General features: G+C 36.5%; 1 protein-coding gene across 1 annotated transcript; it reads left to right on the top strand.

Moving 5' to 3' along the window:
* Nucleotides 1–527: 527 nt before the first annotated feature.
* ssrp1a (structure specific recognition protein 1a) lies at nucleotides 528–25,015 on the top strand. The gene is made up of 18 exons (XM_079839825.1): nucleotides 528–677; nucleotides 1,121–1,176; nucleotides 4,898–5,083; nucleotides 5,805–5,910; nucleotides 7,280–7,473; nucleotides 7,577–7,677; nucleotides 9,677–9,806; nucleotides 11,617–11,720; nucleotides 11,804–11,932; nucleotides 12,478–12,699; nucleotides 12,871–12,943; nucleotides 14,414–14,543; nucleotides 20,116–20,161; nucleotides 20,421–20,565; nucleotides 20,847–21,014; nucleotides 23,657–23,769; nucleotides 24,290–24,452; nucleotides 24,531–25,015. Exons 2-18 carry the CDS (start codon nucleotides 1,123–1,125, stop codon nucleotides 24,603–24,605), a joined length of 2,139 nt encoding a protein of 712 aa, XP_079695951.1. The 5' UTR covers nucleotides 528–677; nucleotides 1,121–1,122; the 3' UTR covers nucleotides 24,606–25,015.
* The last annotated feature ends 86 nt before the right edge of the window (nucleotides 25,016–25,101 follow it).

The raw sequence follows: 25,101 nt of genomic DNA, 5'->3' as shown, positions 1-25,101 counted from the left end.
ACATCGTTTCAAAGCAGCTTTACAGAAAGTGCATTTCATAAATGTAGCCTACAATGAAAAATGTTATGAGAATGTGAGGGAACGAATACAGACCTTATTTTAATATTCAAGTATTTGTATTATTTTATGTTTATATTAATTTAATTTAATTAAGCATTTTTTATTATTTGATATTAATAATACAATTTTAAACATTAAACTAAAATATGAATATTACATTTAATATATTAATATAAAATATGAAACATGTTTTTAATTATGAGGTTATTTTTTTATTTCGTTGTTACAATCATTATGTATGCAGTATATATATATATATATATATATATATATATATATATATATATATATATATATATATATATATATATTCGGGGGGGATGGGACAAATAATAATCATAAAAAATACTACAGTTTAAATGTTGACACTTTTTCACGGGAAATACTTTATAAAAAAATATTTTTTTAAATGTCAGGAACATGTGAGTGCGGAGTCATGGAAACGCGTGACCCTTTAGCAGTTCTTCCGGGTCACGGTCTTCAGAACCCGGAGGTTTGGCGCGGGAAACCGGAGAATAGGATCGCTTGATCATTGCAGTTATTTGTGTGTGTTTCATCACATTTCTTCAACACCGGGAAACACGCGTATACATTTATAAAGTCGTTCTTCACCTAAAGTAAGTGCTAAATATGTATAATTGTATGATGATGATGCTCTTAAATCAAGCCGGCTGAGGCAATCTCGTCCGCTCCACATGTACAGCAGTGTGTGAACGCAGCGGCGGTGTTTCAAAACTTACTGAGCTTTCCTACATGGGCCGCATCTTCAGCCTTATTAGCGCTTTCGAATCCACTCAATTCAACCTTTAAACTCACGACGAACTGTGTGTAACGTTAAGTAGCTCAGTCAGTTAGCGACACAAGCACTGTCCTGCCAAACACAAAGATGAGGGAGAAACACAACTAACGATATGACTGGACACAATACAGCTCGTGAAGACGTGAAATAAAGCCTCCAGAGCAAGACCAACTATATCAGATATCATTGAAACTCGTCTGTGATGAATGCTGTGTTATTTCTGGGTAGATGTATTATTTATGATTTATTCATATTTTACAGAGATGGGAGACACTCTGGAGTTTAATGACATCCATCAAGAGATGAAGGGATCTTGGGTAGGTGACATTAAAACTTTCACTCGAATATGGAGGGTTTTTTGTTCTTTTAACACACACCGTATCTAGCAAACTGTAAATGACCCCTGGGTGTCGCAGTTTGACATTTCGCATTACTGTAACCTATAAAGCTTCATGTCCGATGCATGAATTTCTGAAGCCTTTATATCATTATGAAACAATCTACTGTCGTCTGATTAATAGTTAATGTTTTTTTGCGACTAAAATACCTAGTATAATTATAAAAATGCCCCCCCCCCCCTCTCCTTTAAAGACATAGTTCACGCAAAAATGAATGTTACCGCATGATTTAGTCACCCTCAAGTCATCCTCCTAGATGTGTATGACATTCTTCTTTCACACGAACACAGTTATATAAAAAAATGTCCTGGCTCTTCCAAGCTTTATAATGGAAGTGAATGGAGGATGAGATTTTGAAACCCAAAAAAGTGCATCCATCCATTATCAATGTAATCCACACGGCTCCAGGGGGTTAATAAAGACCTTCTGGAGTGAATCGATGCGTTTGTGTAAGAAAAATATCCATATTTATAACTTTATAAACTAAAATAACTTGCTTCCGCTAGACCGCCTATCCGGCAAAAGAGTAACCTCTGATGCGATGTATGACGTAGGGCTGGGTAAAAAATATAGATTTCTCAATTTTAGTCGATTCTCACTTTTACAAAACAATATCAATTCTTAAATCCCAAGAATTGATTAGTCATCCTGTTTTCAGTTAATGAATTAAATAAACATTGTTTCCATAGTTTACAACATTAGTTCAGAGATTTGTTTTCCTTGAGACAATTTGCTATGTATTGTACCTGATATATATCCAAAATAATCGATATCGAATTGAATCAAAAGCTTGTGAATTGAAATCGAATCGAATTCTGAAACTTGTGTCAATACCCAGCCCTAGTAGGATGTAGTAGGAGTAGCGCAAGCTTTGCCTCATCAAACAGTTTTCAAGCAAATACGCCGTTCAAACTAATAGGGCTGGGCAACAAACTCAAGCACCTCTTCTATTATATCGAAATCCTCAGATATTTCTCTTTAAAAATCGTTTTAGACTTCTAATTCATGAGAACTTCTAATTCACTTCTAATCCAGTGATTTATTTTGCTCCATCCTCTGCACTTAATGCATTTTTTTATTTAACTGCGCCCTTCATAACACCCAAGGTCATTACAAGCAAACAAAACAGTTCTATAAATAGGAAGTCAAATACTTATAGCATGGCTAAAAGTTCTAGCTCCTATGATAGTTAGGCGTATATGTGGTGACACCAGAGAGAGTGATAGTGAAGATCTTAGAGCGCGTAAATGGGTGTAAATATGGAGAAGATCAGGTACGGAGGAGCGAGATCATGTAGTGCCTTGAATGTAAGAGGCAGAATTTTGAATACAATGCGATACTTCACTGAAAGCCAGTGTAGTCGCTGGAGAATTGGTGAAATGTGCTCAGTAGAAGGAGTGCTAGTAAGAACACGAGCCACAGAGTTTAAGTTTATAAAGAAGTTTGGAAGGAAGACCAGTAAGGAGATATTTGCAACAGTCGATACGTGAAGTAACCAGTGCGTGGATGAGGATTGCAGTACTGTTCAATGTGAGGGAAGGACGGAGACGATTAATATTACGCGGATGAAATTATGCAGTGCACGTAACATTATTAACATGAACTTCGAAGAAAAGTGTGCACCCAGACTCTTAACCTGCGGGGAAGGACCAATTACATTATGATCGATGTCCACAGAAAAACCATCAGATTTGGTCAGAGTAGATCTTGTGGACCTCGGTTTTATCACTATTAAGTAGGGATGGGCATTTCAAGCTAAAATAATATTCGATGCGCATGCGTTTTAGCTGATTATAATGTCATTAGTTCAATAACATACATGTATAGATGATAGTGTTGATGATTTACCTTAGATACGAGCGAGAGCGAGCCTGCAGTGTATTCGCGCATAGCGAGGGCAGCAAATGAATGGCAATTGACCATTCAATTGAGTTTTCATTCAATCAGTTTTAAATATGAATATTTTTCTTACACAAATGCATCGCTTCAGAAGGCCTTTATTAACCCCCTGAAGTCGTATGGATTATATGCCCTTTTTTGGGACAAAATCAAATCCTCTATTCACTCCCATTATAAAGCGTGGAACAGAGCCAGGACATTTTTATATAACTCTGATTGTGTTCGTCTGAAAGAAGAACGTCATACACACCTAGGAGGATGGCTTGAGGGTGACTAAATCATGGGGTAATATTCATTTTTGGGTGAACTATCCCTTTTATGGTTGTGTGGTACTTTTTACTGAGAACTGAAGAATAACTTTTAGATTGCTAATATTTCAAGATAAACACTTACTGGACTGAAGCAACTTTTACTTGATTATCCAGATACCATTTATTTGTTGTTGAAAAAATCATGTTAAAATGTTATCAAATATGATCCATCAGGCATGTGAGGAGCGTTTATTTGTCCATCTCTGTCATCATTGTATTGCATTTCATTTATGTTTTGCCCCCACAATAAAAACTACAGAGCTTTGATAAATAAACTGAGTATTTAAATATCTTCGTACGATTATTTGTAGATACACAGTACAGGTTAAATGTTTGGAAACATTAAGGTTTTTGAATCTCATTTATTTGATAAATACATTAAAAAGAGTAATATTGTGAAATGTTATTACAATTTAAATGCCAAGCTGAAGTTTCAGCATCATTACTCCAGTCTTCAATGTCACATGATCCTTAATTATCTATTTATTTATTTGGAAATTGATACCCTAAACATTTGAATGTCAGTGTATCAATTTCCAAATTAATTAATAAATAAATAGATAATTAAGGATCATGTGACACTAAAGACTGGCGTAATGATGCTGAAACTTCAGCTTTGATCACAGACATAAATTACATTTTAAAGCATTACATTTAAATTGTAATATTTCACAATTTCGTAGTTTTTTTTAATGTATTTTTAATCAAATAAATGCAGCCTTGTTGAGATTAAGAGACTACTTTTAAAAACAATAAAAAACCTAAATGTGTCCAAACTTTTGACCGGTTCTGTATATAGTGACTGATATTTATATGCATTTTACGCAAGTCTGCTATTGTGTTAAGATCTCATTGATTTACCTTATAAGCTTTTAGAGTTACATCAATTTTTGGTACATATAAATATAATCAGCAACCAAAATTGCATATTTTTGCTCTGTTTAGGCCTCTGAATAAAACGGTTTTGGTTTGGGTTTTTTTTTTTCTCCTCAAGTGTGAACTCCATATTCTCACTATCAACAACAAATAGAACATAAAACACATGTACAGACATTTTTATTTTATTATTATTGTTGTCTAAAGTTTCAATAAACTGTTAACCAAAATATTTTTCCTCACACTCCCATATGTATGTCAGGGTTCAAATCAATTCACAGAAGTATGCATTGTGCAGTGTTTCATACTCTTGTCATAGTTGTCATGTAGGTATTCCATGCATCGAGAACATTTGCATGCTCTTTACAGCAATAATATGCCGTTCCAAAAGTATCACAAGTTACACTTACTCAGAAACTTGCCATTAGATGGAAACATTTAAGAATGTACAGAAAATATGTAATATACACAAGGTTATTTACAGAGAAATGACAGTAGCATAGTAAATGATCTATAATTGCTCTCCACACATTCCTGTTTGTGTTTGTCATCAGAACGATGGTCGTCTGAGGTTCAGCAAGCAGTCTGTGGTCTATAAAAGCCATAAAACAGGGAAGGTGGACAATATCCCGGCCCCTGAACTCTCTGCGGCCCAGTGGCGTCGGGTCTGCCTGGGTCATGGTATCAAACTGGTCACCAGCACTGGACACATCTACAAATACGACGGCTTCAAAGACACAGTGAGTGTGCAGGGTGAACAATAGTAGCTGCATATCCATAAATGTAATATTTTAATGCAAAACTTTTTTCTTCTATGTCAAAGGAAGTGCAGTGTGTGTGTAATTCAAGATGTTACAGGAATGCTTTTCTCCAGGGGTTAATCACTGGCCTCCAATAATGGATTTGCTCTGTATGTGTGTGTTTGTATGAAGTCATTATGTGTGTGGTGTTTATTATTAAGCAGTGTACCATAACTCCGGAAGAATCTGTAACATGTAGACAAAGTTGACATGAGTGTGTGTGTGTGTTTGTTCGCTGTGTTGTTTAACGGCTAACTTTAAACCAGCATCGTCATTGTCTTTACATTTGGAAAAAAGACAATATTTCGAGGATCAGGGAATGCTGGTTTGTGTAATGTTTAAGTGATGGTGAGGGATTCTGTAACCCAGCGCCAAGCTCATTAGCACACAGATGGACACACACACACCTGGTGGAGTGACATGTGGAAGCGATTGTGCAGTGCTGGATAAATAAACAGGCTGATTGAGCGTGCTCCGCATCAGCCTCCGGCCGGATTACACACACCTCCGCCGTCCCAGCAGGCCGAGCGCCGCTGCCAACTCTTTATTAATGAACCCAGGGCTGGATGAGAAAGAGAGTCAGGGGAAGTGAGGCATTAATTCTGTTTATCTCTTCCTTCTCTTGCTCTCTCCTTCCTTTTTGCTTTCCTCCATGCTGCAGGATTTTGATAAAATCTCAGCGTTTTTTAAAACGAACTACAAGGTCGAATTGGCAGAGAAGGACATGTGTGTGAAGGGCTGGAATTGGGGCACTGCCAAATTTTCAGGTACACACACCCATCATCTAATAATAAATTCAAATAGTCTGAAAGCAAGCGCTCGTTATTTTCATGTTAATGCTGATAAATGACTGATATGAAAGTTCTATAATATTTAGTTGAAATTAATAAAAATTGAAGGACTAAAATAAGTGTTAAATTTGTATTTTTAATATGAAATTTAAGTGAGCATTGTACAATTTAATATACAGTACTGTAGATGGATACCAACAATATCTTGTTTGATCTGCACGGACCGTTTATGAGCGCATACACGAGGTGATCTCGATCATCCGACACCATTACTACACAGCGCTGGGAAATCCAGTGAGAGCGTTTGAAATCACCACAGAATTAATATTATCGCTACTTTGAGATCTAGTGAGAGAGCGTTTGAAATCGCCACAGAATTAAGAACATCGCTACTGTGAGATCTAGTGGGAAGTGTTCGGCACAGAAATCTGTTATTAAAAAAAGACATAAAATTACTACTATAACCAGTAGTTGGTGGCAGAGGAGCACTTATTTGACTTATTAGCCATTTCCACTCCCCTTTCCTAATATATGGTAAAAGTAGGAAGTTAATCATGGATAAAAATGAGGTTTTTGACTCGTTAATTAAAGTTAATTTTTTTCTGCATATCAATTCAAGCTCAGCGCGTCTCTGTTAAATTTCCAATAAACAAACATGTAATATTAGTAACTGTGCTTATTAACAAACAAATAGTAATTTTATTATTAAATTAATTTTATGATAAATCTTCCTCCAGTGCCTCTGCTCTCAAATGTTAGTCTGGAGCCCTGGTACTGGGGTATGTTTATTTTATTTTATTTATTTTATTTTATTTTTCAGAAAATTTCCAATGAATATCACCTCAGGCATCAAAATATATAAACTATGCATTAGAAATTTTTTTAAATTTCTGTTCAGTATTCAGTAGAATAGTTAAATGTATTCAAGGATGTTTTAAAATAAAAATGTTATAAAACAAAAATCCTGAAAAAAAATTAGCTTGTGTTGATAATGATCAGAAATGTTTCTTGACCAACAAATCATCAAATTTGAATGATTTCTGAAGGATCATGTGACACTGAAGACTGGAGTAATGCTGAAAATACAGCTTTATCATCACAGGAATAACATTTTTAAATATATTAAAACAGCAATACTGTGAAATATTACAATTTAAAAGAATTGTTTTCAGTTTTTGTTGTTTTTTGATCATATAAATGCAGCCTTGGTTTGAGACTTCTCTCAAAAATCTTCCTAGATATGAACGGTAAACTAGTTATTTCGGGCTGAAATAAGAGCTAGGGCAATCAAAACCACGGTTTCCTTGCACGATGTGGTCACTGATGTATTTGTGTGTGCGCTCAGGGTCTCTGCTGTCATTTGAGGTGAGCGACAGTCCTGTCTTTGAGATCCCGCTGTCCAGCGTATCCCAGTGTGCAACGGGAAAGAACGAGGTGACGGTGGAGTTCCATCAGAATGATGATGCGGAGGTGTCACTCATGGAGGTCCGCTTCTATGTCCCGCCCAACACTGGGGACGACGGCTCAGACCCTGTGGAGGTCTGTGTGTATGTGAATGTGTTTGTCTCTGTCAGTGTGTGAGCAGCTGTTGTTGGTGCTGATAATATCGCTCTCTCACTCTCTCTCTCTCTGATGCTGTCAGGGGTTTGCTCAGAATGTTCTCTCAAAGGCAGACGTCATCCAAGCTACTGGAGATGCTGTGTGTGTCTTTAAAGAACTTCAGTGCCTTACGCCGAGAGGAAGGTAAGTGTCTGTGTGTCTTTAAAGCACTGGTGTTATGACCATACACATTAGAGCTGCATGATTCTTGATAAATTGAGAATGACGATTATTATTTTTTGTTGTATAAAATGGAGAGCGCTCTTATATCGAATCTAAGTCTTCTGAAGAGACACGATGGCTTTATATGATGAATATATTGAACACGATGCGCATACTGTAGTAAACACAGATGTTCAAATGATTGCCTGACGTGCAAAAACAACATGAGTGAGTAAATGCAGAATTAAAATTCTTGGATGAGCTAAACATTTACAGTTTGAGTGGTCATTTTGACACGCTTTCTTGTAGTTGAACTGTGATTGATTGCATTGACCATCTGAAGTGCACGCGCTGCCGGAACAGCACTCTTCAAAGTGAGAGCGCAAACATTTAAAGTGGCACTCCTCAAAGTTATAGCGCAAACATAATTTAAATCATCAGATCACATTTAGTTTTAGTAGTATGATTATTCAAAGCATTTTAGATGGTTTATTCTTATATGTATAGTGCATTAATAGTGGGAGAGGCGGGACATAGCGAGCACCGGGAGAATTGCGAGCATGGGGAGAGAATCCTGCCTGCATTGAAAGCACGAGTAATGCTTTAGGGGGAAAATTAGTTTCAGTGACATTATTACATTAAACGACAATATATAATGTTGAATATAATGTATAATAATGCAATGGGGGAATATTTGTGGGTCCTGATAATAATACACTAATAATAATATTATTTTAATAATAAAGTTTTAAAAAAAGTATTTTACTTTGGCTTAAAATATCGGGATGCATATCGTATTGTGAGTTCAGTATCGCGACTTGTATCGAAACGTGATGAGTGTATCACACCCCTAACCCAAACTATAAATTTTATCGCCTGTTATTTAAATGTTTGTAACGCATAAATGACGATAATGTGTGGTTGAAAAGACTGTTTGTTTGTGAAGCTGCTTCATACGGCCAACCCTCTCATGGTCAGTGTCCACTGGCGCAGAACAAGAGAGAGTGTTTTCAATTAATTCCTATGGAAGTTCAAAGGAATGAATTGGAAATTCTCGCTCTGCTCTGCTAGCTTTGCGCCAGTGGACACTCGTCATTCATTAACATGGGCAGCGGCAAAATGCGCTGTTCACGCTCCGCTGATGCTTGTGATGTGAAACAGGCATAAAATAGTAGATACGTGGTCATTTGGCAAGATCCCGTGGGTTTTTGAATTCTGATCGCGATCTTACGGATCGCAATTTTAACGATTAATCGTGCAGCTCTAATACATATCTTTGGCCAGAATGGGTGACATGTTGTAAAAGGGTTAGTTCACCCAAACATGAAAATACTGTCATTTACTCACTTTCATGTCATTCCAGACCCATTAGACTTCCGTTCATCTTTGAAATACAAAGAAATATATTTTTAATCTATAAGGTTTCTGTCCTTCTTTTGAAAGTCCATTTCTTTAAAACGTTCATAAAGACATGGTAAAAGTAATCTATATAAATCAAGCGGTTTAATCCAGGTCTTCTGAAGAGACACGATTGCTTTATAATGAACAGATTATATTTAGGCTTTTATTCACATAAACATTGATCAGGACACATGCATAGAGCTTATTAAATATGGTAAATGGATAAAATACGCTTGCTTGATGTGTGAGAACCAATGAGGTTTGTTCTCAAGCATCAAGCAATTGTGATGTTTCTAGAAGATAAACACAAGTCTTTTGATGATCATGAGGGTGAGTGAATTATGACTGAATTTTCATTTTTGTGTGAACTCTCCCTTTGAGGCTGACTGACTAGTTGATTTAAAAAATGTAGTTTTGTACATTTGGTACAACTTTTTTTCTGAATATGGACCTTTTTAAATGGTTGCAATTTTATTTTGTGCATTGCAACCATCTGGAGCTCTGTGTCTCTCCATGCACATGGCCTGTATTTGAGTCTTTTTTGTTTTTGTTTGGCTCAGTTAGTGTTTTTCTTTTTTAGGTATGACATTCGTATCTACCCCTCCTTCCTGCACCTGCATGGTAAGACTTTTGACTACAAGATCCCCTACACAACTGTACTGCGTCTCTTCCTGCTGCCACACAAGGACCAGAGGCAGATGTTCTTTGTGGTGAGTTGTGTGGTTTTGTGTGCTGCTCCCCACCAGAGATGGATTAAACTTGACAATAGCTACATTTACATGCGGCCAAATAATCTGTTTATCAGATTGATGGCTCACTCGGACTGAAAAGGCTTAATGTAACAAAAAGCAATTTTTTTTTGTTATGATTGAAATTTCGAGCAGTTTGAAAAGGTCAGTGTATATTTTAGATTTTAAATAACGTATGTAAGCATGCACATGCAAGGTATGTTTGAATATTTAAATATTATATACAGTATATACATACATGCATATTAGGGGGTGATATGATATATAGCAGTATATACATATGATGATGATTATGATGATGATGAAATGCATGAATGAGAATAAAAAGAGCGCAACGTGCTTGATGTTAAAAAGACTTAAGCGCAATATATCCTGAAAAGGAAGTCGGTGCGGTGCTCGTGCTGAGTGACACGCTGCCAAAGTGTGTGCACAGAAATCTGCCTCTCAGAAGGCGATCGTGAATTTGGGACGTGCCCTGTTAAAGTGTTAAGCACAATAAGCAGTGAAAAAGAGCTCAATGCGTTGAATGCGCTGACTGACACGCAGCGTAAACGTGTGCACAGAAAGCCGCGCCTCAGCACGTGATCGCAAATTCAGTTCTTTTGAAATTCAAACTGTCTTTTTTAATAATAGAAATTAGAGAAAACAACACAAAATACCTATATCGTAATATATAGATATCGTGAAATAAGAATTTGGTCATATCTCCCATCCCTACTATATACACATATATACTATATAAGGAACTTTTGTTAGCTGCGATAAATCAATTTGACAGCTCTCTCTATCTCTATCTATCTATCTATATAAAAATAAATAAGATGCGCATATCTGAAATATTTGAAAATAAAAAAGCTCTGACATGTCAGGTATTTGTTTAAATGTCATTAAGGCAAAGTTAAAATAGTAAGTTATAGCGTAGGAGCTCCGGTGACATTATGGCAGTGAGTTTCTCCTGTTCTGAATGCAGCAACTGCGCACCGGGTTCCTGCGGGTCTTTTAAACATCTTAATTCCAGTTGGATCAAATTTATGGTCATTAAAAAGTCTTCATTAAATGTCTTCAATGGTGTAACAAAAGTCTTAAGTATCATTTTAAGAGATCTTTAATTTGGGGATGGAAAATAACGGATCATGATACGACCTATTGTGATTTTATTAAACTTCAAAAGGCACTAATTGAATCCAATGAATGTGAGTGTTTAAAGAAAGGCAATAAAAAGATTATAGGTACCCGAACAGAAGATGTTTTATTCAATATTTATGTATTGAAATTTAGTTTATTGTTAATAATTTGCAGTTACCCTGTTTTGCAGTTGACTGTCTGGCCCAGTCTGTTTAAATACAAACCTTAGTTTTAAAGTTTGGTGCAACAGAATTATTAGATAAACCTTGATTTATTCTAGATTTAAGCTTAATCCTTATTGGTGAAACCCTTAAAGTCTTACATTTGATGTTAACTTAGCATATACCCAATGCACATGTAAACAAATGTCAATCAGATTGTACCATTAAGGGTTCATATAAACAGAACTTTCTGAATCTGAAATCAGATTTGATTCATTCCAACTAGTGCATGTAAACATACCTAATGTGTTCTCTTATTAATGTGCCCCATGCTAAATAATGCATTGGTGCTGCTGCCATCTACTGGTTAAATGTTGAATCACGGGTTTATTAATTATGAGCTCAGTAAATCTTTACAGATGCTTTATGAAAATGCTGTGTCATGGCTATTTAGAGGGTTTATCCTTGATCCTTTTATTTTCCAGATCAGTCTCGACCCGCCCATTAAACAGGGTCAAACACGCTATCATTTCCTCATCCTCCTCTTCTCCAAAGATGAAGACCTCAGTCTTGCTCTCAACATGAGCGAGTAAGTTCACTGGACTTTCTCTGTATGTCAAATGTTATCCTCCATTAGCTCTACTGATGGATCTCTCTCTGTCTTCTTTCTAGGGATGAGGTGGAGAAGCGTTTTGATGGGAAGCTCAGTAAGAACATGTCTGGTACGCTCTATGAGATTGTCAGCAGGGTCATGAAGGCTCTGGTCAACAGGAAGATCACGGTGCCTGGAAACTTCCAGGGGTAACGCACACAAGCAAATGCTCTTATAAAGATATAATACTCAACATTTTTCTGTTTCTCATTAGGGGTGGACGCTATTCTAGTATTTTTATTGTGGTTGAGCAAAGCACAGCTGGACGTTGGGAGTTACATTACAATCACTTTACATTTAAGGCCCCAGTATACTCACGCTGGAGTTCTTTTTTGGAGGCGTTTACCAGCCGGAGCAAACTTCTGGAACGTTTGCTTTGGCAAGCAACTCCAAAAAAAACGTTGTTTTGGCCTGATTTTGTTCAAAATTAAGTTACACCAGTTCATCCTTCGATTTCTAATATATCGGGGCCTTTAGAGAAAATGAGGAATAACTTGTTTGGACGTGTTCATCCTCAATGGTGTGGATGTTATTGCAAATAGTAGCAAAAAATATATTTTTTGCCCAAAATGTTGATATAAATTGCTCATATTGGCCACCCCTAGTTCTCATACTCATAATAGTGTCAAGATAAAGTTGAGCTCTTGTTTTGAAATGTCTTTACTGATGTCAGTCTTTATCTGTGTGTGTGTAGTCACTCCGGGTCTCAGTGTATAACGTGTGCGTACAAGGCGAGCTCAGGGCTGCTGTATCCACTGGAAAGAGGCTTTATCTATGTGCACAAGCCACCAGTTCACCTGCGCTTCGAGGAGATCTCCTGCGTTAACTTCGCCAGAGGAACCACCACCACTCGCTCCTTTGACTTCGAAATAGAGACTAAACAGAATAACCAGTACACCTTTAGCAACATTGAGAGGTAAACTACATTACCCACAAGTCATCACACCTTTTGTTATTCATCTCTCTAACATAAGTAGTTAATCCCTTCCTCAACTTCTGCAGCACTTTGGCCTTAATAGACATGAGCATCAAGTTCTTTTTCCCCGGCCCTCACAAATAATGATCACGTCTCTTCTGTCTTATGTAGGGAAGAATATGGGAAACTCTTTGACTTTGTCAATGCCAAGAAGCTGAACATCAAGAACAGAGGAGTTAAAGAGGTATGTTCTGTTGTTTCCAAAACATTCATTTTGGTTTAGGCCAAAATGCACAATAGAAATGCATTTGCTGTAGGGAAAAGGTCTAGCCTTTTTAAAGCATATTATATTTAGAGCAAGAGTCAATAAGCTATCCAAAAATAGCTATCCAGCATCTTTTCTACAGTTTTTCACTAAATCAACTCAAGGGAAAATGTTTAAAGGGTTACTTCAGCGATTAGCATTAAGCTTTGTATGGAACCGGTAGTATATTCGAATGACCCCCCCGATCTGTGCGTTAGCTCTTAAAGTGACAGCAGCCTAATAATCTATTGCAGTCATTAATCAAACAACAAAAGACAAATATAAAATCACTCACTGCTCTTGAATGAATAAACTGTAGTTTTAATAAGGATTAGTCTATATTTAATGTATACAGCAATGTTATTTTACATTTGATTACTTTATTCAATTTCTTTTGTAGGTTAATATTTATCTGAATAACACTTAGTATATCTGGCTGAAAAAACTAGAAAATTTTCAGCATCATTACTCCAGTTTTGCTTTGATCACCGAATAAATTACAAAAAAAATTTTATTAATAAATTACATTTTAAAGTATATTAAAATAGAAAACTTATTTTAAATTGTATTAAAACAGCATTTGAGCACCATTATAACACATACATGTTTGTATGAGTGGCTTCTGTTCATCCATGCTTTCAAACTGGCGCATGAGTGAGACGTCATATCTCTACAGCAGTAGCATATTGCCACTTTGTTCAGAGCAGAAATCCAATTAAAGCATTTACATGCCTGTGTAACCATAACTGCAGTAGATAAGTACTCTGCTTAATCACAGTATTGTGTTTACATGATTTAACTTCACCACAGTACTGCTTTAATCACATTATAGAGTGAGTGGAAACACAACCTGTGACGTAAACTGATTCACTTGAACTGAAACGGGATAAAACCGATTTGCGGAAATATTTCTCTTTAACATAAAAATCACTTTATTTGCTGTATTGTTTGATAACAAAATAAATATTAAAAGGAAATATTTTACACATGGCCCAGCCTTAATGCGCAATATCTATTTAATTTCTTGATTTAATTAAATTTTTTCTTTGAGTTTGAGCTTGTTCTGATGACCATGTTTGTTTCAAAAGTTATAATTTAATAGATTGTTAGGAGCTTTTTCTATGGGCACACCCAAATGTTACATGCATGCCACGTTCACGCATGGTTGAATGTGCAATGAGAAACTGGTTTTAACTAAATAAACAATCCATTCTGTTGATGGATTTACACTCACGGGAATAAGCAGGAAGAGCGTTTGAACCTCTAATTCTATGATCCAGACTCTGTGTGTTTATACTAAAGTGCCCCTGATGGCGACACTTTTACTACATTAACTTCCTGTGGACAGCAGCAGCGTGCACAGTAATGTGTTAGATTCCCATTATTTATCGAACTGTTTGTGTGTGGTAGGGCATGAAAGGAGCAGACGGCTACAGTGACTCTGATGAAGACCAGCATGACGCTTACTTGGAGAGGATGAAGCAAGAGGGCAAGATCAGAGAGGAGGGAGACGGCAGCGATGAATCCGAGGGTGATAGCGGTAATGACACGCCTCAACTAAAACACACAATGCAAACTTTATTTTTCAATAAATTAAATAGGAGGTGCTTAACCTTGAGAAAATATTCTGATCCTCAAGAGGTAAAAGTAAATATTATATGAGCATTTATTTTCCTCAAAGAAAAAGAGGATTACCAAAATGTGGTTGTCAATGATTTGGTTCACAGCATTCTAGCAACACATTCATTATCTTTATAGGGAAATTGATTTTGTACAATAACTTATAAACCTTTAAAGACAAACCGACTGTGAGCTATGAGGTTGTTAATCGATGCTATTTGCTTCTGCTGAAGATGTATTTTTTTAAATCACAGCAGAATTCGTGGTGCAAACTACATTACCCTTGTCTGGCTATCACCAGACCAAGCTCAATTTAAGATTGAACATTGGTCTGGGCAGTCTGCTATGTATTTTCTACTGCACAAGAGGCGTGATAAATGAGCATAATTCAAATGACTCTGTACACAATTGGAAAGTCCTTCAACCAATCAGACTAGTGATGCACCGATCATGATTTTACATGGCCGATTCCGATACCGATTTTTTTCAAGAAAACTGGCCGATTCCGATACCGATTTACGATTTTTTTAATTTATTTTTTAACACAATAAAAGAATGAAAGTATACATGAACAAGATGTTTATTTGGTATTTAACAGGCTAAATTGGCTTATGGCTAATGAAAACAAGTCCGCAATCTGAAATTAACAAGAAATTTAATTGGAAATTAAAGGCTGAAAGGTGAAATTAAAGGCAACAACTGCATATTCTGCAATCCAAACAAAGATGTTACTTAAATCAGCATTTGTTTTTAAATTCAGTGTAAAGAAAAAGTCTTTACCAGTGAAATTAAATAAAACCAAAGTATATAATTGTTCCAAAATGTTAAATCAAATAATGTTTAGTGCAACGAAAAAAAACTAAGATGCTACAGCAGGTGCTTTTTAAATCAAATTAAGTCAATGTAGGTAAAATAAAAGGTAACACTTTAGAATAATGGTCATTAGTTAACATTAGTTAATGTATTAACTAACATGAACTAACCATGAGCAGTACATTTGTTACTGTATTTGTTCATCTTTGTTAACATTAGTTAATATAAATACAGCTGTTCATGGTTTGTTCATGTTAGTTCACAGTGCATTAACTAATGTTAACGAGATTTTAATAATGCATTAGTAAATGTTGAAATTAACATTAACAAAATTAATAAACGCTCTATAAGTGCAGTTCATTATTAGTTAATGTTAACTAATTTAGTTAACCAATATTAACTAATGACCATTATTCTAAAGTGTTACCAAATAAAAATTATCATCCTATAGCAGGGTTTTTCCTGGGTCAAAAATGGTCTTCGGTGGTGGCTGACAGACATTGTCATCCACACACACAGTAAAGTCCTCTACCTACGTGATCTGTGAGCGCAATACTGACAATACATGTAAAATAAATGCAAAGAAACTTTTGTAATTTTTGCTTATCTTATTTTGACATCTGATATTATGTATGATCTCTACCTTGATGTTTGTTTCTTTTGATCCTCATTTTTTACACTATTTAATGATAATTGTTTTGGTATAATCATATCAATATTAAAAAGCAGCATAAAAAATTAATAAATAGCCTAATTTTCTACCATATACAATTTAGTAAAATTATCAGCTAGCTAACAACTTTGTTCTGGTCTCACCTAACTCCAGTCTACACTAAATTATATTTCACTACACATTGTCAACATAAATAAGCTGAATGACTGTGGATGATTAAACTAATTCTTACTATTCACTCTTGCTGAATTGGGTAAGCACACTTGTGTTCTCATTTCAGAGGAGTTCTGAGTAAATTAATAAACTGGTTCGTTAGTTCAAGTGTTGGACGGATCAGTTGTTCTAACCAGTCGTTAAAATTATTCGGTTCAAATGAGTCATTGGTTCGCGAATCGGACATTAGCAGACGCGTTGTATTAGCAGACGCGTTGTGTGAGCAGATGAAGCTGAGCTGAACAAACGCTCACTATCTGCACTTGTGCAGGGCGCGGAGAGGTAGGCTCGCGCAGGAAAGCGGCTCTTCCTCAGTTCTCCAGGTTCCGTTTGTAACACACAAGTGACATGTTCGCGAATGATTGCAATATAGGCGTATGTGCACGCGGGCGCACTTCCGGATAAATCGGCAGAAAAATACAAAGAAAACCGGCCGGTTGCCGATCGCGCGCTAGAAGCAAAAACCGGCCGGTTCCGGTTTTTGGCCGGTCAACCGGTGCATCCCTAAATCAGACCACAAGAGGCGTGATCAACGGGCATCGCTTCTCTATCCGTCGTCGTGTTAAACCCTCCAATAGCGTGCCAGTTGGATAAGCCAGTCTGTGATTGGTTCCCGCAAAAGTGTGACAGAAGCAGGATAAACGAATGTACATGTTTCCAGCCTGAGCTGCAGGGCGAAATCAAATCGCTGACAGATCAGGCTGGGTTTACCCAGTCTAACATTACCCATGATGCTGTACAGAAAATTGCACGAGTCGAAAACAAGCAAAACGATCCAAAAGAGTCGGTCTCCCAGTTAAATATTTGTATACACGTATATTTTGCCATAAACTTAAAGGTGCACTGTGTAAATTTTAGCGGCATCTAGTGGTGAGTTTGCGTATTGCAGCCGCCCACCTCTCACCCCTTCCTTTCAAAGCATATAGAGAATCTACTGTGGCCGATACTGGACAAATGTCGTCGTCTGAGACAACAGAGAGTAGCTAGCGCTCTGTAGAGCAGTTTGTCTGTTTAGGGCCATGTAGAAACATCACGGCGCAAAATGGTGGCTTCACTGTAAGGGGACCCGCGGTGTATGGAGATAGAAATGACTCATTCTAAGGTAATAAAAACATAACGGTTCATTATGAAAGGTCTTTATTCTCCACTGAAAACATAGTTATGTATATTATTTCTATTTCTGTCAATAGATCCTCATAAATATTTCACACCGCACCTTTTAATATATTTCTTATATAATCAGCATATTTAAAGGTAGGGTAGGTAGGATTTGGTTAAAAAACTTTTCCAAATTTGTTTAAACTTTCTTTATATATCAATACATAATTAAAATGTAAGTACTCTGAAAAAGAAAGTATGAAAATTGAGTGTCTGTAGACCTCTCAAGACTGTTTTAAAGACAGCTCATTATTTCCATTCACTCCACCTTCTCCCTTCTGGGCTCTTTCCAAAGCCACGCCCCCAAAACACATGAACGCGCTAAGCCGACCGCGATCAGCTGAAAGACGCATTATTTACCTGAGACGAGCGGAGAAGGAGCGGAGTGCATGTAGTGACATGTCAGAATCACATGTAATAAAAAAATCTAACTATCATTATGAATATAAACAAATAAGATGTCTTTTAGTACTCACTCTCAAGCTAGAATAACGATACTGGTAAAGTTCAAAATACACACACAACAGTGTCTACGACACACACAGATACAAGATAAAAACATTGGTAGAGTATATAAAAACAAACCAAGGGCCGAAATAAACGTGCAGGTAAAGTTCCCGGTGAACATGGTAAAAGAGTTTAGACAGAGGGTAGTAGCTAAAGCTAACTTAGTTCTAAAAAAAAGTTCCTGGATGCGGTGTACCAGCTTTTACACATGCATTTTGTTATCTAAAGTTACATTTTGCGAAATTCAACACAACAGCGATCAACTTGACCTAAGCATATTGAGTATTTATCATCTCTACTAATGGCTCGCTAGGTGTATAACATTGTAACTTTATGCTAAGTAATGTTATGTTAGCTATATTAGGCAGCTACGTGTGCTAGTGAGACATGCTTCATGAAAACATAAACCAAAAAAATGTATAATCAAAATGAAAGATTACATGTCCAGCAGAAATACAGCCTCTTGAACTCAAATCAAACGGGTGCGCCAGGGTTGCCAGGTTTTCACAACAAAATCCGCCCAATTGCTACTCAAAACTAGCCCAAAACAAGCCCAATCGTGTTTCTCCGGTAAAAATCGCGTTTGGGGGGTAAAATATGTGTCTTTTTGGCAGGGCTGCCTACTAAAATTCGCAAATCCCGGGGCAAAACATCACATAATTGGAGTCGCTTCTACCCGCGGACATGAAAAACAGCCCGCGGCAACAGTGTAGAAGCAAGCCTGTAGTGCTCCTGTCAGAAATTGAAGTTTCCTCGCCTCGATCACCCCCCGGTGGCCGGTCCCATTATAGCTCCTAAACCCCACCCCTCCATGTATTTGAATGGACGCGAGACACACTAAACAATTCAATTACACTTCAAATAATTGTTTTATTACAATAATTTCATTTCAAGTGTTCGTTTTTTACATAAGTTTAGTTTTAGTGAGTTATTTGATGCTATAAAAACGGGGGATGTGACGTCATGATTGACAGCTGAGATTGATGGCTTCTCTGAGTGAAGTTGTCACTGAGGCACTAATGGACTTTTTTCAGGATTTTTGGGAGGAGATTGGAGCTTTAGCTTTAATTTCTACTTTCCATAACTGTTTATTTCACACCAACATAATGAATTGTTCTGCATCTGCGAGAGTGTGGGCGGGCTTTTGATAATCGCGCCGCTACTTCCTGTTCTCTACTGCGCAGACACGGCCCCAAGATGTCAGCGCCGTGAGCGAGCCTATGAAAGCTTCAACTATGGTCAGCGGAAGTCAATGAAGTCGCGTCGTCCATATTTTTTTACGGTCTATGTGTGGAAGTAGCCCGACTTGGCAACAGTGGGGTGCGCGCATGTGGGCAGATCCTGGAGCAAAAGCGGCGGTAGCCATGGTAGCGAGAGAGTGACAGGTGCCCAAGCCAATCACTTGATTCGGCCCGAACGAAAATAATGAGCGGCGTTTATTGCAGATTAAAAAGTCTAGGGTCACTCGATTTTTATACTCTCTTTTTCAGAGTACTTACATTTTAATTATGTATTGACATATAAAGACAGTTTTAACAAATTTGGACAAAAGTGTTTTAGATCATACTTACCTACCCCACCTTTAAATGAATAATTTTATATTTCTCCATTGTTTTTAATTTAATTGTCTTTCGCGTTGCTTCTTGGGATTGTAGTTCTATCTATCACTAAAGTCATTAAGTACACAGACTTGTACCTATTTTTTGTATTTATTTTTAAATACTTTTAGCTTCCAATCAAAGTATGTAATGTTATGATTCACCTTGTAGTTGGTTGGCTTTGTTCATGGCTTAAAAGGTTTTAATGGAGACTTTTTTTGAAAAAATATACTTCCCTAACCAAAGTAGCTGAAAAAGTGGGAGTGCACTAATACACCATTGTATAAATGTATAAGTGCTTTACAAGAATAAAATAAAATGCATTAAAATACAAAATGAAACATGATATCAAATTAATTTAAGATGAATGCACTATAAAATAACAATTACAAAATGATCACATAAAGGCTACCCTAAAAAAGTAAGTTTTAATAGATTTAAAAAGTCAAGTAATGGAACCTCAAAGTGTATGTTGTCAGTGCAACATGTTGAATTCTGTCGAGTAGTTAATATCTAATATCTTCCTGTAGATGAGTCTTTCAACCCTGGGGAAGAGGATGACGACGTCCCAGAAGAGTAAGGGATTTTAAACTGGTCTTTATTTATTCTTAGATTATGCCTGAAAAGGTTTTGGATTTTTTTTTTATCATGTTAATTAAATTTTTTTTGTTAATTTATAAAATATAATATGACTCTTGGTTTTATTGTATTTATATGATATTTGTACTTTTGTCATTTGAATTTTTGCCATGAAAAAAGCCTTAAATAAAACTATCTGTAATCTTGATTCTTAGATGATTTGTCGATCTTTCCCTCTAATGTTATGTCTGTGCAGGTATGACAGTAACGCTTCAGTGAGTGATAGCGAAGGAGAGGATGGCGACAGTGAAGATGAAGGAAAGAAGAAAAAAGTTGAAAAGAAGCCCAAGAAAGTGGTGAAAGAGAAAAAAGAGAGAAAAGAGAGAAAACCACGGAAAGAGGTCTTGGACTTTTTTTTTTGTTGCAACATGTTACTATTATCTGAAATATCAGTATTTACCTATAAATATCGATATGTCTTAAAGAGTAAGGGCATCAGAGAGATGCACTTTTGACACCAGTGTCAAGTGTGTTGTTGTCTGTTAAAACTGCGCATGATAAACATCACTGTGAAATACCTTAATACACTTATTGGCGTCTGTTCAATAGTTTAGAAAATGAAACCGACTTTACCCCAACTTGCACACTATTAAACCTCACTTCCTCTCTCTGCGGTGAACAGAAAAAAGTGAAAGATGCAGCTGCTCCTAAGAGGCCGATGAGCGCTTACATGCTGTGGCTGAACGGCAACAGAGAACGCATCAAGAGTGAGCATCCTGGGATATCTATTACTGAAATCTCCAAGAAGGCTGGAGAAATGTGGAAGCAGCTGGGCAAAGACCGGAAAGAGGTCAGCTGCATTAGAATCACTCTCTCTCTCTCTCACACACACACACACACACACACACACCAACAACCAGAAAGTCAGTCCCTTTTAAGGAAGCTTTATAATAATTGCATTGCTATATAACTGATGAAAATATATTTAGTATGTCATTTCATTTACTGAGTGTAAAAATACAACGATGCATTAAAGCCAGACTATCACATTTTGAATGCGCTCTTCCCTTAACAACGATGATACACGGACAACGAAAGCACAGAGAAACAACATTTTATTACAATCGTGTTCTCATTATAATGCTATGTACGTGACAGTTTGACTCTGCTCATCATGCACTTAAATTATTATTATAATTTTTTTCAAGACCTCAGGTACAGCCCAAAATGCTGCAATAACCAATAAAAGAGACAAATATATTTAAGTCAGGGCAATCATCGTTCTCATGATCAAGGGTCGCTGTCACGTTCGAGTACTCAATTACTCGACCACTGTTGCCCATCCCTACTCTCAACTTGCTCCACCCACACACGTACAGGGGAGAAAATGTCAGAGACACCGGCTGCTATCACTAATCTCTATCCCCATCGAAATAGTTGTAAAAATTATGTGAATGCTTTTTTTATACGAATGCATAGTTGTCCTTGAGGATAGATATCCAATTTGCAAAAAAATGTAGATGCAAAGTGGCTGCAAAAGGAGGAAACCTATTTGAGAACACCCTCCCTCCATGAAGATAAGTCCCGTATATGTATTATTTCCGAGATGCAGAGGTAATCCCAGAATCCAGTCATAAATGCACAAATTGATGGATTAATGAATACATTTAAAGTAGAATTGCAAAATTAATATTCACAGACCAGTCACGATTTTATTTAAGCGCAAAAAACTGCTATAATCTGTGTCTCTGTGAATGAGCGACACCGTTTCGTCTACATACTGAAGTACGCGTGATGCTCACTGTGTTTTCTGCATCTGCCATCTCACAATATGAGGACATGTGAACACATGAGAGAACACTTAATGAGCATTTTATCATTTTATTTGAGAAAAACCATTGTCAAATACACTCTGAAACTCAAAGGTCTTCACTACAACCCATCAAAATAAATTCAGTTTAATTTGAAGAAATGATGACACAACTTTAGGCTATTACTATTGTACAATAGAATGTACTTCTTTAATAACAATAACACAATTAAACATTAAGGAATATAATTTGTCCGTTTTAAATTTAGTAAATCTGTTGAGCAGCATTTTCCATAAAAATAAAAGGATAAAAGCTGTTAAATTTTCATTTGACTACATTTTTTGAATGAATTAAATCTGTCAGTTTTATGCATCCATTTGTTTACCACTTTTTGTTTTAATATATTTGTATTAAATCATACAAAGAATATAAATAAAATACATTTCATAGGACTTTAAAGTTTAATTAATTATTAATGATAAAAATAAGGTGCTAATCTAATCCATAATCAATTATATTTAATTTAGACATGTTTTTCATTTTATTTAAATTTGAATAAACAAAAATAAATGCTTTCAAGTTAAAATAAAGCATAACAAAGCATTTGTTCAAGCAAAACACCCGCTTTCATTCATTTAGCAGTCATTTTAACTGATGATGATGATAATAATAATTGATTTGTATAATGCTGTTTACCGCGGAACCGTAAACTCGTGATCTTTTTCTGAGACTTATCGTGCCGTGAAAATCTCATGCCAACACAACCCTACTTCTATGCGACCTTTGGAGATTCGATTTTAGGAAAATGGCAATCAACATGCAGCACGCAAATATTACAGTGCCATTATTGGTGGTCATATTAAAGTATGCATTTCTTTAAAACGTATAGCACAACCCAGACTGTCTGCAGGTTGAGTGGTATGAATTAATTTCATTGCATAATCAATATGCAATGAAATATCTGGGAAATCCCCAGATAGGGGATTTCATCTTAATTTTTTATTTATTTTCATTCCCCTTATAACTGTTTTAATTCACTTACGAATATTTTAATTTAATTTCTGTGTAAAGCACTTTGAATTGCCACTGTGTATGAAATGTGCTATACAAATAAATCTTGCCTTGCATAAAACTGTGAGGAATGTCAATCATTAATGCCTTAAATTTCATAGATTTACATCGTCTTGACCAGTGGTGTCCAATCCTGCCCCACTGTCCTGTTTAGTTCAGTCCCACCCCCATTTAAACACAAGGAAACCCGCTAATCAAGCTCTTACTAGGCATACTAGAGACTTCCAGGCAGGTGTGTTGAGGCAAGTTGGAGCTAAACTCTGCAGGACCGTGGCCCTCCAGGACCGAGTTTGGACACCTCTGGTTTGACTCTTTCCTCAATCAAAACGCATCGTTTATGGGCTTTAGTTCTGTGGCAAATTCAATGTTTTATGCATGGAGTCCATAGTTTTCAGGAAAATTGCTTCCTTTCCTGCAAATGCAGAGTGAATGCTGCACCACTGAATGCATTTATTAGCCACTTACTGAATTATTTGTCTTTGGTTTGTTTTATAGCGCCACAGACAGATGATGGAAGCATAAACTTCTGATGCTGTGTTGTTATAGTCATCTGACTTGTTTATATGATTCAGCAGTATGTTTAGCTAAATGTCTCTTATGTGTTTCGCAGGAGTGGGACAAAAAAGCGGAAGAGGCCAAGAAACAATACGAAAAAGCCATGAAGGAGTACAAAGAGAGTGGAGGTGGAGCGGCTGCTGCGGCGGCGGCGGCATCTGTTACTAAGTGAGCCAACCACTCTAAATCTATCAAAAACACACTGTTAGAATCGTTTTATATCTTAACACATTTTTGCACAATGTGTATTGTGTAGAATTTATATAAAGTTCAATTTGCATTTTAACAGAGAACTCACCAGATGAATCATATTCATATCTTTTTTTTCAAGGCTGCATATATTTGATTTACATAATAATGTGATGTATCATTCTAAATAATAATCTTCATTCTAATATGCTGATTTGCTGCTCAAGAAACATTTCTTATTATAACCAAGTATAAACATACAAACAGTTGTGCTTAATATTTTTGTGGTACTTTTTCTGGATTCTTTGATTTAATAGAAAGTTCAAAAGAACAGTATTTATGTGAGAGGAATATTTAGAAATCTGTCTTTAATCTCACTTTTGATCAGTTTAATGTGTTCTTGGCGAATACAAGTATTAGTATAAATCTACTTTGTTCTTGTGAACGTGTTCCTTGCAGCTCTGCTTTATATTGACAAAATCACCGCTTATGATTTTAGGGAAAAGAAAAAGAAAGGAGGCAAGGTGGAAGCTAAGAAAAAGAGTGGAGGAGAAAAGGAGAAAAAGAAAGAAGTCGGAAACGACAGCTTTAAGAGCAAAGAGTTCATCTCCAGCGAGGAGAGCTCGTCTGATTCTGACCACGACAGAGGCAGCAAACGCAAGGTGTGTGGCCGATGCGTTTCCTCTCGGGTTTATCAGTCATTTAGATTTGCGTCATTTAACCTGCCTAATCTATTGCAGGCTTCTGATGATGAGGAGGAGGAAGAGGAAGCCGCCTCCACACCAGCCAGCTCAGAGGAGTCAGGGTCTGACTGATGTCACACTGACGGCACAGAGACATTTCCACATCTCAGGTTTCACCAAATGAATAATTGATGATTACTTGGACCAAGACTTTCTGCTTCCGTGCTGTTACCCGCTCCACGCACATTGTTTCACATACTTTTCCATTCAGACTGAGAACTTGGAAATAGTCCGGTAACATTTTTCCCTCCTTTGAGAGTGACATCAACAAATCTTTTTTTTTTTTTTTTCTCCAGTTTTTGTAGACTGTCATAATTCAGGGAAGTGTAGATAGACAAACTTGCAGAGGATTTTCAATTTTTTGCCCTTTTTTTTTAATGGAAAAACTGCACTTCAGTAAATGTATTGGTTATTTCATTAACGTGTTTTGTACTATGAAAATGTTAATCACTCTTTTGAAATAAAAGTTCAGTGATTGTGTGCGTGTGTGTGGTTCAGGTAAACCCTACATATGCAAAATATCCCCACAAAGATGGCAATATCTGAAATCCTTGTCGGGACATTTTTG

The sequence above is a fragment of the Gobio gobio genome (assembly GCF_949357685.1).
Source record: "Gobio gobio genome assembly, chromosome: 16".
Taxonomy (NCBI): domain Eukaryota; kingdom Metazoa; phylum Chordata; class Actinopteri; order Cypriniformes; family Gobionidae; genus Gobio; species Gobio gobio.
Note: the sequence above shows the minus strand (reverse complement) of the source record. Positions and strands in the feature narration are given on the sequence as shown.